The sequence below is a fragment of the Macrotis lagotis genome, chromosome X (assembly GCF_037893015.1).
Source record: "Macrotis lagotis isolate mMagLag1 chromosome X, bilby.v1.9.chrom.fasta, whole genome shotgun sequence".
Classification (NCBI taxonomy): domain Eukaryota; kingdom Metazoa; phylum Chordata; class Mammalia; order Peramelemorphia; family Peramelidae; genus Macrotis; species Macrotis lagotis.
This window is the reverse complement of record NC_133666.1, coordinates 519,500,814-519,527,080: the sequence shown is the minus strand read 5'-3', so window position 1 is coordinate 519,527,080 and position 26,267 is coordinate 519,500,814. Positions and strand designations below refer to the sequence as shown.

Below are 26,267 nucleotides of genomic sequence, written 5' to 3'. Positions count from 1 at the left end.
ATTCTATGACCAGTCAAAATGACTTCCTTTCTGTTGTTCATACCACCTCTTCTCTCTGCCTTGAATACACTTCCTCCTACTTCCACCTCTTTGAGCCTCTAGTATCTTTCAAATTTTAGTTTAAATATAACCTCCTAATAAAATCTTTGAGAAATTCGATGGTATAATGGAAAGAGCACTGGTCTTAGAATTAGAAGAACTCATCTTCATGAGTTCATATCCAGACTTAGTCACATCCCAGTTGTATGATCCTGAACAAGATACTTAAAACCTCATTCACCTCACTTCCTCATCTGTAAAATGAGCTGGAGAAAAAATTGGCTAATCACTCTAGTTCTTTGCCAAGAATACCCCAAATGGCGTCACAAAGAGTCAGAAATCACACCATGAAACTTTTCCTAATCCCTCCGTACTAATGCCATCCTTCCCAAAATGACCTTGTGTACATTTTTGTATGTACTCATACATGATTGTATTGTCTTCCCTGACAAAATATAAGTTCTGTGAAGAAGGGAATAACGTGGTTTGGCCTTGCCTAGGACAGTACCTAGCATGTAGCACTTAAAGAATACCATTGATTGAGTCTTCCCTCCAATCCTCTTTTCTGATTACTGAAAGGAACAGTAATCTGGGATTCTTAATTTTTTTTTAATTTTATTTATTTAAGGAAATAGGGTTAAGTGATTTGCTCAAGGACACACAGCTAGGCAATTATTAAATGTCTGTGGCCATATTTGAACTGAAGTCCTCCTTAATCTAGGACCATTGCTCTATCCATTGTGCCACCTAACTGTCCCAGATTCTTAATTTCTATGGCTTTTGAAGTCAACATTTCTTTTCTCTGAAATGGATAATTTCTGGCAAATCCACAAAGTCCCACTTTCCCATGTTTTGCCTATTTGCTTCCTTCAATGCTATGAACATGGGTAAAGGATCTGAAGTGTTCATTTCCTTAAAGAAAAAGCATGTATCATGTAGCATGATCAGAGAGAGAGAGAGAGAGAGAGAGAGAGAGAGAGAGAGAGAGAGAGAGGATGAGAATATATTGCACAGAAATAAGTTTGTGATTTGTGATATTCACATATTGTAAAATATCCACAAAAAACCCTGAAGCAGATGCTTTCTTGTAAAGCCTTCATTGCTCCAAGTTCTTCTATTAAAGTACGCAGTTTATTTAAAGTTCTAGAGAAAAATAGGAATATACCATTCCCCTTACCAACTCACTATCTCTGTCTGAGAGCTCTTGTTGTCTGTCTTGATCGTATTAATGCAGCAAGTGAGGGTAATTCTAGATAGGTTCAGGGTCCTAAATAGAATCTAATGTCAAAGAGGAAAGAGGTTCGAAATACAGATGTGAATTAGACATTCTAAGCAAGCCAGTAGAAATCTCTGCATCACCACTTTGTCTCCTACTTCTGTCTGGCCTCCTAGTCTAGGTCAGAGCTACAAGTAGCTTTTAATAATCTGTCTAAGGCTAAAAGAATGAATGTTTGTGTCATTTTGACAAGATCTACCCTCAAGGGGAAAGAAGGCCACCTTCCTGACCAGATTTTTTTTTTAAAAAAAAGGAATTTTTCTTGACATCCTCATTGTCTTCTAAGAAATCAGAGAGGCCTGAGGGTGCTACAAGGTCATGAACCACTTTTCTGCTTAGTCAAGAAATTTCTTTTCTGTCTCTAAGGGCCATCTCTCTTAAATCCTTCCTGTTGCCTGTCCACATTATTTCATTCTTAATCCAAATGAGTTTCAACTAGAGTATAAAAGGACATTTTTCTGTTCTGTTTTCCTTTTTCACTAACATTTACATAGTTCTTTTAGGCTTACAAAGAACTTTTCAGGTTTTGTTTTGTTTTTTTTGCAAGGCAAATGGAGTTAAGTGGCTTGCCCAAAGCCACACAGCTAGGTAATTATTAAATGTCTGAGGCTGGATTTGAACCCAGGTACTCCTGACTCCAGGGCCAGTGCTTTATCCACTGTGCCACCTAGCTGCCCCAGAACTTTTCAGGTTTACAAAGTACTTTGGAATCCTACAACACTCCTGTTAGGATGGTCCTATCCTTATCCCCATTTCACAGAGGAAGAAAATGAGACTGAGCAATTAAGTGACTAGTCAGGGTCACTCAGCAAGTCTGAGGCAGGATTCAAACTCAAGTCGGTCTGATTCCATCCACTGCACCTCCTTGCTATCTCCGTTATTGTTTTGCTAATAATTTCCCTGACCTCAAAAGAGCACTGAATTCAGGAACAAATATTACTGAACATTGTGGTATTCTATATGTGGAAGAGGTTGCCTTCTTTCAATGCTCTTTAAGACATATTGGACAGTGTCTGAAGAATTTCTTATCCATGCTTTTAGCTAGCATACTTAATGGTCAGTCAATAAACATTTATCAAGTGCCTACTATGTATTATGCACTTAGGTGATAGCAAAGAAAAGCAAAAGACAGTCCCTTACTTTAAAGAGATCATATTCTAATGGATGAGACAACAGGTCAACAAATATATATATATATATATATATATATATATATATATATATATATATATATATATATATATATACAAGCAAACTTTATTGAGGATAAACAGGAAATAATCCACAAAGGAAAAGTTCTAGAATTAAGAAGGATTACCAGAAGGGATTTCCTGTAAAAGGTAGAATTTAAACTGTAACTTGAAGAAAGCCAAGAGGTAGAGATGAGAAGAGAGAACATTATAGGAATGAGGCACAGCCAATGAAAATTCCCTGAGCCAAAATATATAGTATCATTGGATCAAAGAAGTTAGGATAGAATGGAACATTCCAGTCTTCTGTAAAAAAAAACTGGAAAGACTGAAGGAGACTGGAAAGACTGGAAAATTGAAGGAAGAATGGGAAATAGAATTAGATTACAAAGGGCCTTGAGCACCAAACATAAGGTTTTGCATTTGATCCTAGAGGTCATAGGGAACCACTGATATTTATTAAAAAGAATGACATGGTTGGACCTGTAGTTTTGGAAAAATCACTGGCAGATTGGAGGATGACTGTAATGGGGGAAAATTTGTGACCAGCAGATCTACCAACAGGTTATTGCAATGAGGGCTAATAATGAGCCTATTAGTCTTCATACCAGACAGCAAGAGAATCTATTATCAGACCCATACTCAAAAGTTATTCTTGCTTAACAGGACCTAAAGGAATTTGACCTTCAGTGCCATGGTCTTCTAGATTCCATGTTGCCTCCATGTCCTGGGTTAAAATGGTTTTAAAATAATCCCAGATGACTTATAGGTATTAGTGAGATTTAATTACCATTCATCCAGCTACCTTTCCTACATCCAAAAATAACAAAAAGATACTTAGGGATTATGTTGAATTGCATGAGTTTGCTGCAATTTATTTCAACTCATTTTTCTTGACTTGAATATTATAAAGATTCCTGTAGAAGTTCTGTCTTTGTCTACTTCCTCTTGTTGTCTTGCCCAGGTCTTGTCAATTCTATATGAAAAGGGATTCCTTTTAAAACATAGTACTCGATAAATGGTCATCCAGTTCTGTTAATGAAGACCTCCAAGGAGAGGAAACCCACTATATCTTGAGAGCCTATTTCACTTTTTTTTTGACTGGTGGCACAGTGAATAGAGTGCTAGACCTAGAGTCAAGAAGACATCTTTTCCTGATTCCAACCTCAAACACTTACTAGTTATTTGACCCCAGACAAGTCACTTAACCCTGTTTACCTCAATTTCCTCATCTATAAAATGATCTGGAGAAGAAAATGTTAATCTACTCCAGTGTCTTTATTGAGACCATCCCAAATGGGTTCATAAAGAATTAGACATAATCTCAACAATAACAATAAATGTAAGTTTTTGTCTGACATCAAATCTAAATTGTCTCTTTATAACTATTACTCTTTGTTCCTGGATCTAAAGGAAATCAGAATAAATTTAATCCCTCTACCATATTACAGCCTTTTCAAATAAATATTTGAAGACAGTTATCATGTTTTTTCTGAGTCTTTTCTTCTCCAGGTTATATAATCTTCAAGTCCTTCAACTGACCTTTTTCTAATATAAACTTCCCCATCTTACTTTTCTCTTCTCTGGAAATCCTCCCACTAATCAATGTCTTTATATGGCAGCCAGAGCTTAAGATAATATTCCAAGTAAGTCTATGGTTAAAATATATTAATAATATGTATGTTCTTAATATCACAACATTGCTCCCCATAATTATGCATCAACCAATCAGTAAGTAATGTATATTTGATAATAATATTATATTAATCTGGGTGAACAATCATATATCATCAAAATAAATAATGGTTGTTTCTCACCTTAAATGTATTCCTGAATCTTTTATTCAAATTCATAATCTATGTAGATGATAGAATGGATACAGTGTTGGACCTGGAGTCAGGAAGACCTGGGTTCAAATCTGTGTGACCCTAAGCAAGTCATTTAAGTCTGATGCTTCAACTTCATTATCAGTAAGATATATAAAAATAGTGCCTACCTCACAGGATTGTCAGAAAATTTAAAAAAAGATATTTGCAGAGTGCTTTGTAAAACTTAAAGCATCGCATAAATGTTATTATTAAGTGGATTTATTATTCATGTTAAATCTTTTTCCATATTGTCTTCCAAATAATTTTGATCTTTTTTAGAGGTGATATGTAATTATAGCTATATGAGCTCCTGATAGCTTCTGTAAGAAAATATAGACAGAATGAATAGTTCTGGAAAGCCTTTGACATGTGAAGACCAACTGCATATCTTTTATCCAAGAACCAGTCTAAATTGAGAGTGGTACCTTAACAGTTTGGCCCCAGATCAATACATTTTTCAACCCCAGCAATTCTTCAAGGCTATCTATAAAGTTGTTAAGGCATTGTGAACTGCTCTGATGGAATCTCTTAAAGCATTCCAAGAATTAAGGGTAGAGACTCTGGCATGTAAGAAGCCCATTGGCCTGGAATTGGGACTGTTAGCCAAGTAGCCTGCACTATCCCCAATCTGATGCTAGATGAATCTTTTAGTTCTCTCTTACCTTTTTTCCTCATCATCAAGATTACCTTAGAATAAGAGGCATAAAAGGGTAGTGGCATAGAGACAGGAAGATTCTGACACCAAAATCCTGCCTTATACAATTACTAGTTATGTTACCCTGGGCAAGTCACTGAAACTCTCTATGCCTCAATTCCTTATACTGTAAAAGAGGGATAATAAATGCACTGACTTCACAAGGTTTGTTTTGTGGATCAAATCAGTTAATATGTCTAAAGAACTTTGCAAATTGTTAAGCACTCTACAATGTTAAGTTATTATAATCTGCCACTTCCTTCATTTCCCTCCAGATGCCTTTGGATATATTTGAGCTTTTCCATCTAGCCCCCACCAGGTACCTTCTTCCCCTTCTCCTCCTGGAGAGCAGGGACTCTTTCTATTTTATAGTCGTATCCCTAGCACTTAACACAGTGACTGCAACACAGTCCCTATACTTAATGAATGTTTATTGATTGATTCAATGAATGATTGCCACTCACCTTTTAGAATTACTTGAGGATGTTTGTCCTTTATTCTTGAAGAAGACTGAGTTCAGGGGAAGTGATACCATGACAAATACATGAATTGGATTTGAGTGATAAGTGAGGGGATGCTGTGCTAAATTACCAGCCTCACTTTCTCCTCTAGAACCTTCTGGGCCCAGTGGCCAGATATGAATCAGGATAACTGGAAATAGACCTTGATGTGAGACAGTCAAGGTTAAGTGATTTGGCCAATGTCACACAGCTAATAAACTGAGTGTCTGAGGCAGGATTCAAACTCAGGTCCTCCTGACTCCAAGACCAGTGCTCTGTCCACTGTACCACTTTGGTGATCTAAGAATTATTTAAAGGATGATAATATACATGAAATGAATTTGTATATTGTAAAGCACTCCAGAAATGTAATGCCAAGATGGCATCATCATCATCATTGCCATCATAATGACTTTTTTTAAAGGTTTTTGCAAGGCAAATAGGGGTTAAGTGGCTTGCCCAAGGCCACACAGCTAGGTAATTATTAAGTGTCTGAGACTGGATTTGAATCCAGGTACTCCTGACTCCAAAGCCAGTGCTTTATCCACTATGCCACCTAGCTGCCCCCATCATAATGACTTTTAAAGAACCTTGAATTTCAATAAGAAATTTGTTTTAGAAATTCTAAGTAACACAGTAGATAGAACACCAGCCTTGGAGTGAGGAGGACCTGAGTTCAAATCCAGTCTCTTAACAATTACCTAGCTGTTGTGACCTTGGGCAAGTCATTTAATCCCATTTCCTTAAATAAATAAAAAAAATTTTTAAAGAAATTCTAAGTAAAAGGGGGTAGTGCAGCATTAATATTATAATCTTTTTATAATATTAATGAAAGTCTTGAGAAAGACAAAAAAAATTCTTTATAATAGTTTAGGGATTTCACCATGTTAGAGTGAAAAGATAGCAAAAAATACGAAAATACCCCGGAAGACAATCAGAAGACAGTGGTTGCCATCCCTCTTCTTCCCTGATATGTTTGACTTAAGGCAAGTTCCTGGAACTCAATTTCCTCATTTATAACATTAAGGAATTAGACTCCTGATTGCTAAGATCTCTTCCAGCCATGACATGTTATCAGTTTATCTCCTTTTATTTGATATCCTATCATATTGTTTGGAGTAGCATGGTGATGCAATGGCTTAGAGATACAGAATCACAAGACTTCAGATACTAACTAGCTGTGTGACCTTAAGCAAGTTGCTTAATCTCTAATTTGCCTCAGTATATTCATCTGTGAAATGGAGATGGGGTAGCCAGTTGACACAGTGGACTTAGAACCAGAAAGAATTATTTCCCTGAGTTCAAATCTGATCTCAGACACTTTTTGGCTTTGTGATTCTGAGCAAGTCATTTAACTATGTTTGCCTAGTTCCTCAACTGCAAAATAATCTGGAAAAGGAGATGCCAAATAACTCCTAAATCTTTGCCAAGAAACCCCAAAAGAAGTCATAAAAAGTCAGACACAATTGAAAAATAGGAATGATGATAAAGCACCTATATCCTAAGATTGTTGTGAGGAGCTAATGAGGTAATAATTGTAAATCCCTTAGCACAACGCCTGAACACAGTAAGTGATATATAAATGTTAGCTATTGTTGATGTTATTGTTACTATTATTATTTCTCATTGTCCTTCCATTGGTATAATGTATCTTTGAATGTTCTGCTTTTCTAGAATGATTTCTTATTTTCTTATTAATAACAGTTTTAAAGACCATCTAACATTCTAAAGTATGGCCCTTTCTTGGGTCATTTTGTTCTGTTGCAACAGGATTTAGAAGCTTTAGAGATTCTCTTGTCCTAGCTTTCATATTACTGCTACAGTAGCATTAATATGGAATGGAAAAGTGACTTCCCAATAACATAGTTAATATAATAAAGTACAAAAGTCAACAATCACACACACACTTCTTCTGACTCCTAATTAAATACAATTCCTCCCACATGACACATAGGCAATAGATTCAGGACAGGATGAAGCATATGTTTTTAGACTCATCCAATAAGGGAATTTGCTTTCCTTAACTCTGCATATTTGCTACAGTTTTATTTTTCCTATTTTCTCAAGGTGAAGAGATAGGAAAGAAAGAAGCTAAATTTTTGCTAATTGAAAAGTTTTAATTTAATTTTAAAACACATACTCCCTCTCCTTGCCAAAAAAAAAGGTATGGTTTTAACTGCACTGTGTTACCTCAATCACAAAATTTCTTACTTGTTTTGAGTTTCAAAATATTAGAAAATGTATCTTTTAGTCCATAGTTGCTCCAGTCTTTTGCCAAAATAAAAGAATTTATATGATAAAGCCCTAAGGTGTTCTATGCCTTAGGTTAACAAGCCAAAGGCTAACTCATTAACATTCAAAGATGAATCAGATAGTGGACCAAGTGAATTCACATTCAAGAAGGATTTTGAAACAGTTTATAGCACTGAAATACAAATATTACTTTAATCTTTCAAGCATTTGCAATATCATAGAGGTGGGTATTCCCTCCAATAAGACAAATTGCAACTCATCTGGTTGAGTTGTATTGCAAAACAATCTAACCCAAGCCTGCATGTCCTGTAAGACTATTGTTCCTATCTCCTTTAGGACCCTCTAGTTCTCCTGACCTTTCACAGATGCCAATGGAGGGTTACTTATCCCTTGTCCTTTTTACCCAGTCCTACAAGTTTCTAAAGGACAGCTATAAATAGCAGAGTATCAGACCTAAAGTCAGGAAGACTGATCTTCCTCAGTTCAAATATGTCCTCAGACACTAGTTGTCAGACCCTGAGTATAACTCTGTTTGCCTCAGTTCCTCATCTACAAAATGAGCTGGAGAAGGAAATGACAAAGCACTCCAATATTTTCACTTTCCCAAATGGGGTCACAAAGAGTCAGATACAACTGAAAGAACAGAGCAATGCAACAACACATGTCTATGTCCCAGAATTTCTGAATAGATGTATAAATCCAAAAACAAAAAAATCAAAATACCAATGCTAATAGGTAATTTTGTGTACTATGCATATTTCTAGAGTGGAAACAGGTCCTTTAAGGAATGACTAAATTAACTGGGTTTAAACCAAAAGAAGAGAAACCTAAGGTATTCATAGTTGATGGATTTTTTTTTTATTTTTTTAGAGGTATTATTTTTTTTTTACCAGATCTGTCAGTTCATCAGCAGAGGTCATTTCTATCAATTCAGATAAGTACCTTCTCTGTGATTTATAGTCTTAGAGAGTTACCTAAGTCCCTGTTGGACTAAATGGTCCCTGGTCTTCCTACCTCCAAGAGGAACCTTCTAACCATGATGATACCCCACCTCTTGAATGTTGCGCATTGGTATTATTTACATAATAAATATGAGATGCCTACCATAAATTTCCTTAAATTATTAATGTTTAATTTAAGTACTAAAAAGTTTATTTTTCTATTTTATTGATTAGTTGGAATGTTCTCTTGTTAGTTACATAAGTTGTAAACCAGGTAACCAACATGGAGTAGTTGGGATACTTATCAATAAGTAATGACATCACCTCTCTTATCACTTAATTTTAAACCCTCTACCTAACTTCCACCCGCATGGTTTGACTGAAACTGCTCTCTCCTAAGTCACCAATGATATCTCAGTTGCCAAATTTAATCTATCTTTTTCATTTTTCTGCAGACTGTGACCCTATCAAGTACACTCTTCTCCTTGACATTTTCTCCTCTACTTTGTTATAATTCTGTCTCTCCTGCTGAACACTTCTTCACAGTCTTTTTGTTGTACCATAATATAGGTCCCATCCATTAACCATGGGTGGCACCCAAGGCTTTGTCCTAGGCCCCTTTCTCTTCTCCCTCTGCATTCTCACTTGGTGATCTCAGCTCTGATGTTTTTAGTTATCATCTCTATACAAATAATTCCTGGAGCTATACATTGAACCCCAGTCTCTCTCCTGATCTCTGCACCTGCATCACTAACTACTTATTGAATATGTCAAGTTGAATATCTCAATTAGCTTCTAATTTCCCATGTCCAAAATTGAAATACTCATCCTTCATCCCTGACCTTTCCCCTCTTCCAAATATTCCTATCACTATAAAAAGTAGTTACATCCTCCTAGCACCTGGACTCCTTATGCTCCAATCTGTTGCCAGATCCTACGATTTTTAACCTTTGAAATGTCTCTTCTATTTATCCCTTTCTCTCCTCCATTATTGTTTCCTTCACCCTGGTATTGGCCCTCATCACCTTTCACCTGAACTATTGCTACATTCTTGGCCTGCTATCTCAAGTCTCCCCAACTCTGATTCATCTTCTACTCTTGCCAAAGTTATCTTTCTAAAGTGTAGGCAGATCTGATCATGTCACATACACCCTCATCTCCAATTCAGTGAACCCCATTGACTCCCTCTTATAAAATCTTTTGTTTGCAGTTGAAAGCTGTTTACAACCCAGCCCCTTTCTACATTTCCAGTTTTCTTTCACTTCACTCCCTTCCAAGTACTCTACAATCAAGCAGCACTATATTAGAAATTCACTTTTCCTTTTACAAGTCTCTCCCTCCTGCCTTTCCATTAGTATTCCTCATTCTTGAAATGCTCTCCTATCTCACCTCTGCCTCCTGAATTCTTTAACATCCTTCTAGACTTAGCTCAAATCCTATTTTCACAAGAGGATTTTTTTTACCATCACCACCTCCCTACCCCCACCTCCAGAGTGCCTCCTGAGATTATCTCCCATTTATACTGTATGCCTATATTAACAAAATTGTTTGTATTTTACAGTGTCATATTCATTTCCAGCATTGAACTATTTGACACTACCAAGGACCATAGTAGTTAGAATTTGATTTTCTGGGTTTTTTTAACTATGTCTAATGGTGGCTAGGTGGCACAAAGTATAATGCTCTAAGTTTTGAGTCTAGACTAGGTTCAAATCTGGCCTCAGAAATTTACTAGCTGTGTGACCTTAGGCAAGTCATTTAAACCCTATTTATCTCAATTTCCTCAACCATAAAAGGAGCAATAGAAAGAAATGGCAAGCCACTCTAGTGTCTTTACAAAGAAAACCCCAAATGCTGTCATAAAGAGTTGGACACAACTGAAAAATGACTGAAAAAATGAGCTGGAGAAGGAAATGGCAAACCATTCTAGTACCTTTGCCAAGAAAACCCCACATGGGGTCACAAAGAATCAGACATGACTAAAATGACTGAACAACAAGTAACTGTGCCTACAGGAAACAGGGCAAGGACTCTGGGTGTCACTGCTATTCCCATATATTTTGTGAACAGGGTCTGAGCTAGTCTCATGAGAGTATGAGAGGCAAATGGTGATAGTAGTTTGGCATGCCAGGTTCATGCTGAATCATATCACTCCTTCAAGTCTCAATGAGGTGATTTACTTACAGAGCAGGATTGTCAATTAATGAAATTCAGTTTCCTAAGACCTTATGCAAGTCCAAAACATAAAAATTTCAAGAAGACTGAATAAGCAGAACCACAATGGCTTGTTAAAGGAAAAATTGAAAAGAATCAAGAATGTTCAGAGAACAAACATAACCTCTAAGAATAATAATATCTTGGAGGAAAACCATTTTTCTCTCCCATAAAACATTCATTGATATCACTGGCAGTAACAGAATAAATATCTGGATAAAGAATTAATTTATTAATTTAATAATAATAATAATAATAATAACAGTTAACATTTTATAAACCTTGAAGTTTGCCAAGCCCTTTATAGACATTATCTCATTTGTTCCTCAACCATGAGACAGGTATCCTCACTTTATATGAATCAGCTGAGTCTGAGAAAGGTTAAGTGACTTGTCCTGTATCACAAGTCTGATATCTAAGATGGGACTCCAAACTCAGGTCTTTCTGACTCTGGACCAATCATTCTCTCCATATCAACCTGCTTTATTCAGCAAATACTTATGAGACGCTGACTGTGTAAAGAATACTGCATTCGTGTATAGGTCTGACTGTGTGGCAATTTTTGTAAGTTGCATCTCATCCCTGATCAATTATTCTTAAATCATGTTACTCATAAAAGGAATAAGCTTGATCATCACTATGACAAGGAAGACAACTCAAAGTACAGACTTCATTGACAGTGGTACATCAGAATCTTCCACACATACATATAAAGGTTGGAGAATCTTAATCAGGATGGGAACCATCCAAACGAGGGTGATACTGATCAATTTTCTTAGAAGGTTAGGCAAAGTTTATAATAAAACCACACTGCAAACATATAAGTGCATAGAGACTGATTTCTTGTTTTCCTCATCCCATAGTTATTCTAGTCACATTTTAGCTTCAGGAGCAACAATGTGTAACATGATCTTTGATGCTTTTTGGGTTCCCAAGAGAAAAAAAAATGCTTGATTGTACCCTTTCCCTCTTTCTTCCTCTTTCCCCTGAAAAAGCAGCCGCTCTCTTCATAACAGATGCAGAATACATTACAAAAGACTCATCTGTTGAAGTTTAATTTCATTTTCAGTGCCATGTTTTCAGATAATAAATTTGCTCCTTCCTCTGCTGAGATTAGTGTATTTTCCCCTCATTTTAACAATGACTATACTTGAAAAAAGATAACTGAATCTTGACATAATTTCCATTTAAAATTAAGCTGAATATTTCATCCTTAGTATGTTTTGAAGAAGATTGGGGGCTGATCATTGTTAAAAATGTCTTGGTAAAATGGCCAGTAATTCTAAGGCTCAAAACCTGCCTCCCCCTTCCTAAATTACGTCCCCATGCTTTAAAATACCATAATATATGAAGCAACAAGGTGGAATGATTGAATTTGAGACACAATACACATTTGTTGTATAACCCTCTTGTGTAAGTTTCCTGATTCTGTTTCCTTATCTGTAAATTGGAAATAACATTTACACCATCTACCTCAGCTGAGAAAAGGAAACATTTGCCCTCTCTACTTCATGGGGCTAGTGTGAGGAAAAAGTGCTTTATCAGCCATGAAAACTTATATAAATGTCAGTTATTAGTATGATCCTCCTTGCTTGCCTTTCCCAGTGTGATGGGTGGGAAAATAGCAAAGATGGAAAGCTCAAAAAAAGAATTGATAATTTCTCAGGCTTTGAAGTACAAGCTGATCTCCCTGGTTGAGAAAAAGGTAAAAAGAGGATATTAGAGAAAGTCTCTATATGGTCAAGCTCAGTAGTTCTCCTTTTTTCTCTCCTTTTTTTAAAGAATTATTTATTAAGCACCCATTATGGAAATTTTGCTGGAAATGGACTCTAATGAAATCAGAGAATATATATGTTCTCTGCTTCATCCTCCACCCTTGCCAAAATTACTTCCTATATTATACTTTTTTATTTCATAGGGGTCTGTGTGTCTTTATGTGTGTGTGTGTGTGTGTGTGTGTGTGTGTGTGTGTGTGTGTGTGTATAACTTCTACTTATTTACTTCCCTTAGATGTAAGTTCCTTGAGGGCAGGTGCTGCTTTGATTTTGTAATATCCCCAAAAGCTTGAACAGAGCCATTCATCAGATTAAGATGAATTGAATTGACAAGTGGTTAAACACAACTTCTAGTGAGGTACTCTATGAAAGACTCTCCTCCATGCCAGGGTACCCTGCCAAGCTCTTCAGAGTGGAATGAAAATTAAGGGAAAAGAACTCAGTAGAGAAGACTGAAACTTACTTTTAACTTCTGTCTTCCCATTGGCATCAGTACATAAAATTTGGCCATAACCTTTGAATCGCTGAAGTCTCTGTACCAGTTAGGTTGCATAGTAGGTACAATGCTGCACCTATAATCATCTTTATGAGTTTAAATCCATCCTCAAACACTTACTTACTAGTCGTGTGACCCTGGACAAGTTGCTTATTCTGTTTGCCTTAGTTTTCTCATCTTTAAAATGAGGTAGAGAAGGAAATGAAAACCATTCCAGTGTCTTTGTCAAGAAAATCCCAAGTGGGGTCAAAAAAAGAGCTGGACAGTTGGACATGACTAAACAATAATATTGTTATTAATATTATTAATTCAACATTTATTAGATACATAATATATGAAGAACATGACATAGGAATATCCTTTGCTAGTGCAGTATAGTATGCACTTTAAAATGGCTCTGGCATACTTTGAGCTAGTAGTCAAGCTAGGCATTACTAAATCTAAAGATCCTATGAGCTGAATGTTTTCTTAGTAAATAATAATTTACTCCTGGCAAAAGAGAATAGTACCATTTATGTCAGCGAGTATGAAACACACCTCTTCCTTAAGGTAGTAAGATGGGAGGGCAATGGATTGTGGGTTTGAAATGTTATGTATTCTATGAGTTGAGGCTATATTTTTTGGTTTTGTTTAATACTTTACTAAAAGGAATATCTCACCTCCTCCTTAAGCTAGCAAGATGGGAGGGTGATGGATTGTGGGTTTGAAATGTGTATTCTATGGGTTGAGGCTGTATTTTTTGGTTTTGTTTAATCCTTTGCTAAAAGGAAGATCTCAGTGATAGGCATTATCTGGAAATTTCTGTGATGTAAAAAATTAATGTGATTGGGAAACAATAAACATTTTTTTAAAGAGAAATGTCTGAACTCAAGATATAAAGGCAAATAACACATAGGTATTTTGAATTAGAGATAGAAAGAGGAAACTGATAACATTTGAACTCCGTTACATCATATTCAGAAAGCTCTGAGAACCAGTGGACGTTTTCTCATTTATTTGGATGAAATTCAATCAACTTCCTAAATGAGTTAGGGAAGAGTGAGTTAAGCCTGACAAAATTGGATGCTCTGCAATCACACTCCATATTTACTGGGTGCAATTCAATTCAGTGTATAAATTTGCATGAGATATTTGCATATGTAGGAAAAGGTAAGGACTACCAATTTTAGCACAAGGAACCTTGCTTCCACATCCTAGGATAAATAGCTCTAGCACTGGAAGGGACCTCAGAATCCATCTTCTCCAAGCCCTTCATTTTAAAAATGAGAAAACTGAGTTCAAGAGATTTGCTCAAGATTGCACGAGTAATAAGCAACAAGTAATAAGAAGATCTGAATCCAACTCTTCTGTGCCTCAAATTGATGCTTTTTTTCCTGTATTCCTTGAGGTATTTTGTTCATTGGAGGAAAAACAATTGGAAATAATCCTAATGGCATAGCTTCTAGATCTGTTGACACTGTCAGAAAATACTCTTCATCTGCAACATATTCATCCCTTGGAATATCAAGAAAATTATTTAGGCTTCAACTGCAGAGGACTAGGATCAAAAGCTCTTTCCACCTTCCTTATTCTTCTAGACCTCTTATATTGTGAAGATGAATACTTCCAGTGTTCATTTTAATTGATAGAGGAAAAAATTCATGTGACTCTCATGTATGTTCTGATGGCTGTTTTAAATTGGCCAGGTCAGACAGCCATGGGTGCAGATCTGAAAACTGTCCTAATAAGCATAGATGTTTCCCTATAATTTCTGGTTTTTCTTTTCAAAGGTTAGGACAAATGGAATATTGGTACCCTTATATCTTCTGTGCAGGGTTACTTATGCTTTATTACATTGGACTATCTTCATAAAAGAGGGCTCTGGATTCATACTTTCAATATTAATGTTCTGCTTTATGAAAATATTTTCTTACCAAGACTAGGATTTTGAACAAACCAGTGAAATAATTTTTGTCATTCTGATGATGAAAAAAATAAAGTGAAGGGTAATGCAATATAGTCATTCCTAGTGGCCTGATTTCAAACACCTAATTGCCTTCTGTTTTACAAATGAATGACTGGTTTTGGTTCCTAATCTCCTAAATGGAAGGATAGCTAAACAAAACCTGCATACGATGAAAATAACTTGGTATTTCCAAGGACCCTAAGGTTCCAGTTCCCAGTAGTTTATGAATCTATTTTGAAAAATTTTGCTCATCCCTTAGAAGTAGTTTAAGAAACTACTTTGAGAGCTATAGTAACTCATTTTATCCATTGTTTAATAAATTCAAGGCCAGGATAACATCATGAGAAAAACTGTTTTGCCAAATATAGCTCTCTTTGGACATTCTCCCTTGGTGGCATGGACTTGGGAGGGATGAGGGCAAGACAGCTAACAATTGATTGAATGGTACCCTGAGGGACTAGAATTTTCTGCCTCACTAAGTTCAAAAATTTTGTTTTAATTTTTTAAATATGAATTTAACAATCACAAAATAAACATAAAAGAAGAGCAAAAGAAGATTTTATATATATGAAGCCAAAATCTTGTTACATCATTGTTGATTTTTTTAATATATATTAAATTTAGCAGTGAAATAATAGAATGACCATTTTTAAATTTCTCCTTCAGAAATTTGTTTTCTTTTGTATGTGTTTTAATGCATTGTTGATGGTTTTAATTTCTTTTATTTTCTCCTCTTTGACACTACCCACTGACCCCTCTCCAAAAATAGAAATGTTCCCTTATAACAAGTAAGTATAGTCAAGAAAAACAAATTAGCATGTTGGCCATACCTGTAAATATTTTCTCTTACTAGATTCAAAATTCAGATTAGACATAAATACAGCAGGTCAGAGTTCTGTCAGTCAATAAATAACTAGTTCTCTCTAGGATTGCTATCTATTTATTCCAGTGATGCCCTTAGGCTGCCATAGCTAGAACAAGCTGTACCCATTATTGCTTGGCTAGCAAAATATGATAAGAAACATGGCAACAGAGTTTAATACTGATCTTAATTGGGGGGGGGAGAGATTATAACATTTTAAAGTTTTCTTTGATGTATGCATGAGAATTTGGGATACAGATCTAAGCTCCCCCTCCCCCATACAATCTTTAGATTGAATTTGGCTCAGCCAACTTTGAGGCCTTCACTTCTAGAAAATGATGAATTTACTGAATTCAGGGGCCCTGCCTCCTCAGTGACAAAAATCCCTACAAAAAAGCAATTGTAAATTGCACATAAGTAACCTTTATTTATCAAATGACTTATCATCTTAGGAAGGAGGAAGGGAGAAGAATTGGAATTCAAAAGTTTTTTTATATGAATGTGAAACATTATCTTTACATGTAATTTGGAAGAATAAAATTTTTAAAAATTAGAAGCAATCATAAACTCTATCTTCAAAATTATTTTAGCTAAAGAAGAAAAAAGATACTATTGTCTAAATTCTCTGGACTCAAATTATTAGAACTACATTTAATTTCTTTCTCCCCTTTCCCCCTCAAATTAAACCCATCAAAAAGTCTTTCTAGTTTTGCTGATTAAAGTTTACCTTTCTGTTCCACTTGTCAGTATCCTAAGCCAGCCTTTTATCACCTCAAAAGTGAATCACGATCAGTTTCTAGCTTTCATTCTCTTCTTCCTCTGTCTGTAACACAAACTCTATAAAGGTTTAGGATCATAGGAGCATAATATCATAACTACAGAGTTGAAAGGGATCTCATTGATCATCTAGTTCCACACCCTCATTTTATAGATGAGGAAACAAGCCCTTGTCAAATACATATGGGCCATAGGCATCAGAGATAGGATTTGAACCCAGGGCTTCTGACTCTTGGAACAAAATTCTATCCACCATTCTATTAGGAAAAGATTAAGAATTTACAATATGCTTCCCTGCCAAATTCAAACTCCTCTTCAGATTTCTCCTCAGGGACATGATCCTGTGCTCCAGACTCATTTCTATTTATTTCCCAAAAGACTCTTTTTTGATACCAAAGAAAGTCTTCAATGTGATTTCATTCATAGTTTCCTAATCCCCAATTCTGTGTCTGTATGCTTCATCCTTAATTCAGTCTGAGGTTTAATGAGGGTAGAGAGTCTGTCGTTTTTTTTAATCACTCTTAAACACAGTCCTAATAACTTACTTAGAACAATTAAGTTACAATTAGTGTTGGTATCTGTCAGACTGGACACCCACTATAATGGAAATCTGACTTACTTCTAAAGCTGCCTTTTATATATCTTATTCTTTGATCATCCCGAAGGCCAGCTTCTATGTCATCCATTTTTAGCTATCTATTCAATTCCATGGAATATGGGTCTCCTTGACACTCTAATATTTAATAAGGATTGACACATTTAGAAAAGAGAATGACATAGGTTCACTTAGTCACTAAGGTTTTTTTTTTTGTCTTTTTTAATTCATATATACTAGGTGTCAGTACTGTATGGTGACTAAATGATGTGTTGGTAGTGGTGGTGGTGGTGGTGGTGGTGGTTGTTTTTCAGTTGAATCTCACTTTTTATGACCCTTTTTGGAGTTTTCTTGGCAAAAATATTAGAGTAGTCTGCCATTTCCTTCTCCAGTGCATTTGACAGTTGATGAAAATGAGGCAAAGAGGGATAAGTGATTTGCCCAGGGTCACACAGATACTCTATAGACTATGCCACACAACTGCTCAGCTAAATCAATTGTCACCAAAAAGTTATTAATAGCCAAGTTTGGTGGCACACATTTGAAAACTCTCCTACTAGTTAGGCAGATCTATTGAACTCAGAATTTCTAAGCTGCAGCAGATTAAGCCATTTGGGGGATCCATAGTAATACTAGCATCAATATTAATATGACTGATAGAAGCAAGAGATTCATCATGTTGCAAAAAACAAGGATGAATCAACCCAGGTCAGAAATAAGAAGTTTAAATGATCAGCAGTGACATTGGTCTATATATAGCCCCTGCACTTCGAGAGAGACAGAGAGAGAGAGAGAGAGAGAGAGAGAGAGAGAGAGAGAGAGAGAGAGAGTCATTTGTTTAGGTAATTGCATATTATAATTAAGGTATATCATTAAGTTATGAGATAATTGAAAGTTTTATTAGATAAAGTAGTTTTTAAGTAATATCTGTTAGAAACTATGCAATATACACACCTTGATTGTCCACTCCTCATTAATCACAAATATTTGAGAAGGCAAGATATATGCTTTCTTGAGATGAATTGACTTTTGTGTTCAAGAATCACTCAATTTGAAGAATATATTAAGTGAGGATGAATGAATTTATACACATGTATAAATGCACACATGTGTGTATTATGAACATGTATGAGTATATACACATGTATGAGTGTGTATATTTAAGTATATGTATTTATAATTGCATAGATTTTTCATCCAAAAATAAAACTGTAAGCCATCCTTTTCTTTAACATTTTCACTGTTTCATATCAGGCTGCTTGTTTTTAAAATTGCCAAAATCTAATGACTGTGAAAACTGTCATCTAGATTCAAGAAATAGAAATTTATTTAAATTAAAATTCTCTCCTTTGCATCTTTGCCATTCTTCATTCAACTAAAAATATTGTCTTCACTTGGTGCCCCTGATGGACAACTGAAAGATGAGATAATGTAGCTTAGAAAAGATAGCTTGGATCCTAGGTTACCCTTCATTTTTCTCCTCCTCTTGACTTGTACCAGAATCTCCATTCACCGGTTGCCTCCCTTGCCATTATGCAATGAAGAACTCTCCAAGTGATATCTGGTATCATTTTTAGTGTAACCCTCACTCCCTTATTTCAGTTTATGCATTACTTTATAAAAGAGGTAGGAAGATGAAATATGATAAAAGCAGAAATTCAACACATGATCTTTAAACAATATATTAGCAAATTAATCTTTTGCTATAAATCAAGTAGAAAGAAAATAATGTTTTTGGTGTTGTTGCTCACTCATTTTTCAGTTTTGTCCTTCTCTGTGAGCTCAATTAGAATTTTCTTGATAAAAATACTTACTTGATTTGCCATTTCTTTCTCCAATCCAATTTACCCATAAGGAAATTGAAGCAGGATTAAGGGATTTGCCCAGGGTCACACAACTAGTAAATATCTGAGGCCAGTTTTGAACCCAGGAAGATGAGTCTTCTTGACTCCAGGCCTGGCACTTCATCTACCACACCAGAGAGCTGACCAAGGTAAAGAGCAGTATATGCCTATTTATTATTTGAAAATGATAAGACAAATCAGAAATAGTTCCAGAATTACTGTTATTATTATTGAAAAGGAGATGAAGGTCTGAAATCTCCTGCTCCTGATCATTCAGATTGTCCAGGAAAGTCTCACTGTCATCCTAAAGTTGTTAGTTATTTATGTACATTTTTTATTTAGAATGTAATCTCCTTGGAACTACTTCATTGTCACCAACAGAAGGCTGATCTTTGATTCAAAATGACATTTAATGGCTCATAATTGACACATAAGTGATCCTAAGCAAATTCTTTAGTTTCTTAATTATAGAACAAGGAATCAATCATATTATTTTGATAGAAGTTTTCTCACCAAAGGACTTTCAACAAAATTTATCACACATCTAGGACAGTTTTTTAAAAGATCAAGAAACAACTTTGCACAGTGTTCACAAGTTCATTGCATAAATAATGTGCTAAAAAAGTAGTTTCAATTGCTAGATCAATATTTGGTTTCTCCAGTCTACAAATATGAATTTCTAAATTTAAATTGTACTTTAAATGCTTAATGTGTGATGATTAATGCAGATTTTTTTATTTAAAAATATCTTGGAAATTCTGAGACAATTACATGGTAAATGTGCCTAAATTCATTCTCACTTTTTTTTTCCTTCTAGTTCTGACCAGCGAGTGCCATGTTCTTCTTCCTACCATAGTTCTAGCTTACACTCAAGTGATGGCATGACAAAAACAGGACCAATGGGCCTTCCAGACCTAAGACAAGTGCCAACTGTTGTGATTGAATGTGATGACAATAAAGAAAATGTGCCTCATGAATCTGAGTATGAAGATTCCTCCTGCCTGTACACAAGGGAAGAGGAGGATGAAGATGAAGATGAAGATGATGACAGCTCATTATACACTAGTATGTCTGAACTTTTCATCAGATTCCCATTCCCAACTAATTTTCTCTCTGCTTCCTCAAAGCATAAGGAAAACCCAAAGTGAAACCACACTTCTTCTTCTTAAAGAGGCTTACTGTATCACCATAATTTTTTTAGTCACAGAGAATGCTCAGTAATTAATGCCAACTGCTGTGTATGTAATTATTCATTTTCATTCAGACACCAACAACTTTGGAAGACCAGAATTTAAATTTCCTGTTTAGGTGACTTGAAATATGCTGAGAAAGGGAGTGGAGAAAGAAGAGAAAAGTTCAAGATCCATTATTCTAGGCCTAAATAATAAATCCTTTTAAAAATGGCTCTCATTTGAATATAACATGAGCTATAATCCTGATAATTTAAGATAAAATAGGAGAGAAAGACAAGACAAACAAAATCCACAGGAAATCCCCAAATCTTTTGCTAGCCAACAGCTTCAATTCCTTTTTCCACCAAACCATTAACCAAACTGCTGATAACTAGTAGAATTGTCTCCTTTCTTCTTGCAAAGGCAAGGGGAGAACAACATAATCAAAGCCTCTTTGACAAGAATGTTAATGATGACCAAAATGCAGGTGAACCAATGATCCCATGGAATTATTAATCCACAAAATTAAAAATCAGAGCCTCAGTTACAGCTGATTATATCCTAAGAAATAGAATTTTGCCAGTAATATCTCATCCAGGTTGAACTTTTAGAATTTGCAAAGCAATTCCTTTACAACAACCTTATAAAGTAAGTAAAGTAAGTGTTAATATTCTGAAAGATTAAGTAACCTGACTGTGACATCACAAATAATTATTTGAGCCAGGATTTTGACCCAGAACTGCCTTCTCCAAATCGAATGAAATCTTTTCTGAGTAGTTGCTTGCACTAATTGTTAAAAAGTAAAGTGCTACCAAATACCATTCCCTAATACAAGAGATATTCCATTATCTAAATTCTTTTGGCTACTCAAGTTTATTTATACTCCAATCAAGCAAGGCTAACATCTTAACAGCTGCCTGCACAAAATATACTCATTTTTGTTTCTATAATTTTACTCATGACATTTTCTCCACTTCCTCTATCCATCCTTTGAAGACTCACATAAATCAATGAAGGCTTCTCCAGTTACCAAAGCTAACCTCTCCCTTTGCAGACTGTTTATTGTCACCACCACACTCTTTAGCATTCTGTAGTCCTTGAATTACTAAGTGATAATTAATATAAATTGTAAGATACCTGAAGGCAGGGATCATGCTTTATGTTCCTATTATCTACAATACCTCAGAGAATACTACATGCTTGATTGAACTTTAAAATTGCATTTGAGCTGAAGCTAAAATTCTTTTGAATATTATGGCTTTTTCTTTCTAATATTATCATGCAGCTATTAGTTGTTGGAAAGGAACATAGGTGTTTGTGGGAGTGAACACTCTGTTTTTCTTCTTCTTCCAGGTTCACTGGCTATGAAGGTATGCCGAAAAGATTCCTTGGCAATCAAGCTCAGCAATAGGCCCTCCAAGAGAGAGCTAGAAGAGAAAAACATTTTACCCAGGCAGACTGACGAGGAGAGGCTGGAACTGAGGCAGCAGATTGGTACCAAGCTTACAAGGTAGGGCTGCTGCTCAGCCTTTTTAAAAAAATTTCTCAATGAGATCATAGAGAAGAATATATTTTTCTGGCCACTGGGTAAGTCAACCCTATCTGTGACAGCAGAAGGATTTCCTTTGAGGTGATTTGACTTCAAATCCACTCATTGGGAAATGGGCATTATTTCTCTTTTAAACCAATCATCTCATCTTTCTCACTTGAGAAGTCATTTAGGGTGTATAATTTAGGTAGTTTCCCCAAGGATGATCACTGGAATGAAATAACCAACTGTAGCAAAGTCAGCCTTGTCAAGCAGTATTGCATAGTCACATGAATGTGGAACCATGTTTTGTTGTTTCTGTATTTGCTAACAAACATGATTAAATTTTTTAAAATCCCCTGTCCTCAAAGATTTTATGAATGTAGCGACATGTAATACAGAGCATCCACATCAAAAGAAATAATTGCATATCTCCATCAAACATGCCTCTTTTGAAGTAAAGGTCCTTTTCTCCTATGCTCTTTGGCATTCAGACTGACTCCCTTTTAAAAACTGTTCACTCTCTTCCAACTACTTCTTTCCTCCCTAATACATCAGACATAGCTATGGACACCAGTTCTGAAATCTCTACCAAGACCCTAAAGGAGAGGAAGAAAATTATGGAGGAGATAAACTAGTTAATGGTAACACTAATGAGAAAAATAGAGAAGAAGAACTTGACAATGAAGTAGCTGAGAAAGATGGTGAGGAAGAAGATGAAGAAGAAGATGACGATAAGGATGTGGAAGCCAATAAACAATAAGCAAATAAGCATCTAAGGAGGATGAGGCTGCTGAAATCAAAAAGCACACACAGTAAGATAATTAGACACTGGGGGTTGGGATGGGGAGAGGAGGTTATTTTTTTTAAACAGAGAAAGAAAAGGCTTCAATCACTTATTAACCCTCAACTTCCTGTTTCAGAATCTAAACATGGTCACCCTCAAATAGAGAACCCAGGTTTACTGGGTGTTGAAATCAAATGAAGATAACATATTCTTGATGATCACCAACCACAATGAGAATTACCAAAAGGAAGAAGATAAAAAAAGAAATTTCTAAGGACCTAGTTCTCTTAAAAGATCTTTAAAGAAAAAAATGTTCATATTTTTAAGTATATTTTAGGTATAGTCAGTCATTTTTCTATGATTAGATGGCTAAGTGACCTTTGATATGTTCTTTGTCCTGCTTCTGATTTTACTTATGTTGAGATCATATTCCTAATAATCTCAAAGGAGGAAAAAATGCTTAAAAAACTGGAATAAAACATATTCATATTCCAAACATTTCGATAACTTCTATCTGTACATCTATATTTAGCAATAAAATAAGCAATTGATATGTTATTTGACAGTTGGAAAGTCAGGAATAAAGGTGGGATTTTTTCCTCCTTTTCTGTTTTTTTCTTTATCTATGAAGTTCCTGTTAGAGGTTTCTTGTTCTGTTTTGTTTTAAAATGTTTATTTTGTTTCTTTGAGAAATGTGTGATACTTATTGTCAAACAAATAACAGATATTTTATTTTATGGAGTCGTTCTAAAAGGAAGAGGGGATTACTATGAATTTGGTGGCATTGAGGTGCTGTTTCCAGATGAAGGCAGATAATAATTGTGAAGTAGCTTGCCCTGGTTAAATGGAATCTATATTATTTAATTCGTTTGGGGGCATGTTTTTTGGAAAAATATTGATGGGCAATAAAGATAAGTGTATTAACTGGAGTTCTATGGTCTAGGGAAGAAAACCAATCAATTGTTTTCAAATGTTTGAAGGGATATCATTTAGAAGAAGGACTAGTTTTATTCCATTTTGTCCCAGAGGAACAGATTTAAAGAAGATAAAAGCTCAATGTAAAGAGAAATGTCCCAGGGATTAGATCTATCCAAAAGTGGAATGGGCGTTAGAAGGTTTCCCCTCAGTAGAGACCTTCCAGTTAAGACTGTGTGACTTATGCTGTTGGATATTATAGAAGAGAATCCTGTTCAGGTAAAAGTTGAACTAGATGGTCTTTGAAATCCCTTCCAAGTCTGAAATTCTGTGATTCTCTTTTATCAAAGGATGGGCAGATAACACACTCTTCCATCAGTACAGTAGACTGAGTTATTTTGGGATACTTAAGTAGAACTTATCTTTCTTTAATAATATGTTTGTCCCCTGGGGCATGCCATATTTGATGTGTCAAGGTGTATAACCTTATCTCCAAGACAAAATAACCTGGTCTCTCTGATGTCCATCTCTCCTTTTTTGTCCTTTTCAAGTTGAATTGGAAGGGGTCCTATGGGAATTTGAAAGAAGTGTTTGATTTAATATTAGCTTAGAAATACAGGGCTTTTTAAGGAAAACCCAAGAATAAGCACCATTATGAAACTTCTAGTTATGGAGTTTTGATTGATTTAAGGCTTATTCAACCACCATCTTTCCTTTCTGCTGTTCATAATATACAAAATATCCATATGTATAGCAACATAAATCTATAATCCCTGCAACTGGGATAGCTGAGGTTGGTAGATTCCTGGAGTTCAGGAGTTCTGAACTTCAATTTCCTGAAGTCAATATAATGTCACACTCAATCTGGGAGTGGTATGGTGCCCCACAGACTAGGGGAACATCAAGCTACCCTACATAGTAGGCATTTTGTTTTACTGAGTTGTTCTAAAAGGGAGAGAGGATTACTATGAATTTGGTGGCATTGAGGTGTTGTTTCCAGATGAAGGCAGATGATAATTGTGAGGTGGCCTGCCCTAGTTAAATAGAATCTATATTATTCAATTCCTTACTGGGCACATTTTTGGAAAAATATTGATGGGCAATAAAGATGAATGCATCAATTGAAGCAACTGGAAAAACCATCTTAGATCAGAAACCCAGCAAGTCAACTCCCATATTGATTGGGATAAGTTTGGATTTTTGAGTAACTGTTGCATTATGCAGCCTAATAAGATAAAGAGATGTAGTCCAAAAAAAATAAATAAATAGGACTAGAAAAAGTAAATATCACAAATGACAAGGTATTCAAATTCTGTGATAGACTAAGAAGAAAGTCATTGGATTAGACTAGCTAGTAATTTGTGTCAATTTAATCCTTATTCCTTACCATTCCAAGGTTAAGATTTCACATCTATGAAGAAAATTACCTTTAAAATGAATTTAGACTTTTGTATTCAGCAAGAAGGCAAATAGGAAGAATTAACATCTGTTCTTCTTCATGTTCCTGCATCCTCTCATCAAACCCTAAATTGTGGAAGGTGGAGGTACTCAGCAAAAAGTTAACTAAATCAAATGGTTTCAATCTATGAGTTTACAGGCATTCTTGGCAGAAGACCTAAATTTTGAGAAGAAATATATCACAAGAAAAGTTAAGGTTAATCAATGAATTGTGAATTAATATTGGGACTGCTTTAGAAAAGGAATGTCACTGAATGGATCAACAGCTTTCAGGAAGAGCCCTTCCAAAAGGGAGAAAATAGATAGAATATAAAGTAAACAATAGGTGAGGGTAGGCAGGTAATCAATTTCAACAGCAGGAACAGAGGAAAAGAAAATTTCTATCAATAACAAAATGTCATGGGGCTTTAGGGAAGCTACAGAGATCTAAACGTAGGTGCCACAGCCATCATCACTCAGAGAGCTGTTTAGACCTGGTCTGGAGCTATGACTCCATAATTGGAGGACATCAGGACATCATTGATGGCAAGTAGAAAGTTGTATAGGGGCAATTAGAAGATTATAAAAGAGGCGTGGCATAGTGGATAGAGTGCCCCAGCCCTGGAGTCAGGAGTACCTGAGTTCAAATCCAGCTTCAGACACTTAATTACCTAGTTGTGTGGCCTTGGGCAAGCCACTTAACCCCATTGCCTTGCAAAAAAAAAACTAAAAAAAAAAAAAAGATTATAAAAGCTCTTAAGAAAATAGCATAATAAAACTGTTTTAAAAATTTCTCCTCTAGTCTCAAGCAGTAGGTGTCTCAGATATTTTTTTTTGGAAGTGGGGATTGGAATTTGTTTTATACTACCTGTAGTGATGAGATTTTCCCTTAAGTAGAAGTAAGTGAGAAACTATTTTCCAAGTAGTTTACCTTGTATTTTGCATTTTTATTTAAAAAATAATAATTCTTAATAGCAGGTTATGGTTTGAAAAATACTTCACATATATTATCTCATTCAGTCCTAACAACCATAATGAGTAGGTACTATTATTGTGTCCATTCTACAGATGACAAAACTGAATATGAACCTACAGATGCAGATCACATAGCTCAGAAGTGGCTGAGCTCTGTTCTTCCTAATTCCAAAGTCAGTGTTCT

General features: G+C 35.5%; 1 protein-coding gene across 4 annotated transcripts in view; it reads left to right on the top strand.

The window, feature by feature from the left end:
* The window catches only part of PHACTR1 (phosphatase and actin regulator 1), a 652,586-nt gene that overhangs the window by 571,009 nt on the left and 55,310 nt on the right, over positions 1-26,267 (top strand). For all 4 annotated transcript variants that reach the window (XM_074207811.1, XM_074207810.1, XM_074207812.1 and 1 more), the window contains 2 exons: positions 20,087-20,334; positions 21,795-21,951. In XM_074207811.1, the coding sequence (XP_074063912.1) occupies positions 20,087-20,334; positions 21,795-21,951 (405 nt within the window). The remainder of the gene's footprint in view (positions 1-20,086; positions 20,335-21,794; positions 21,952-26,267) is intronic.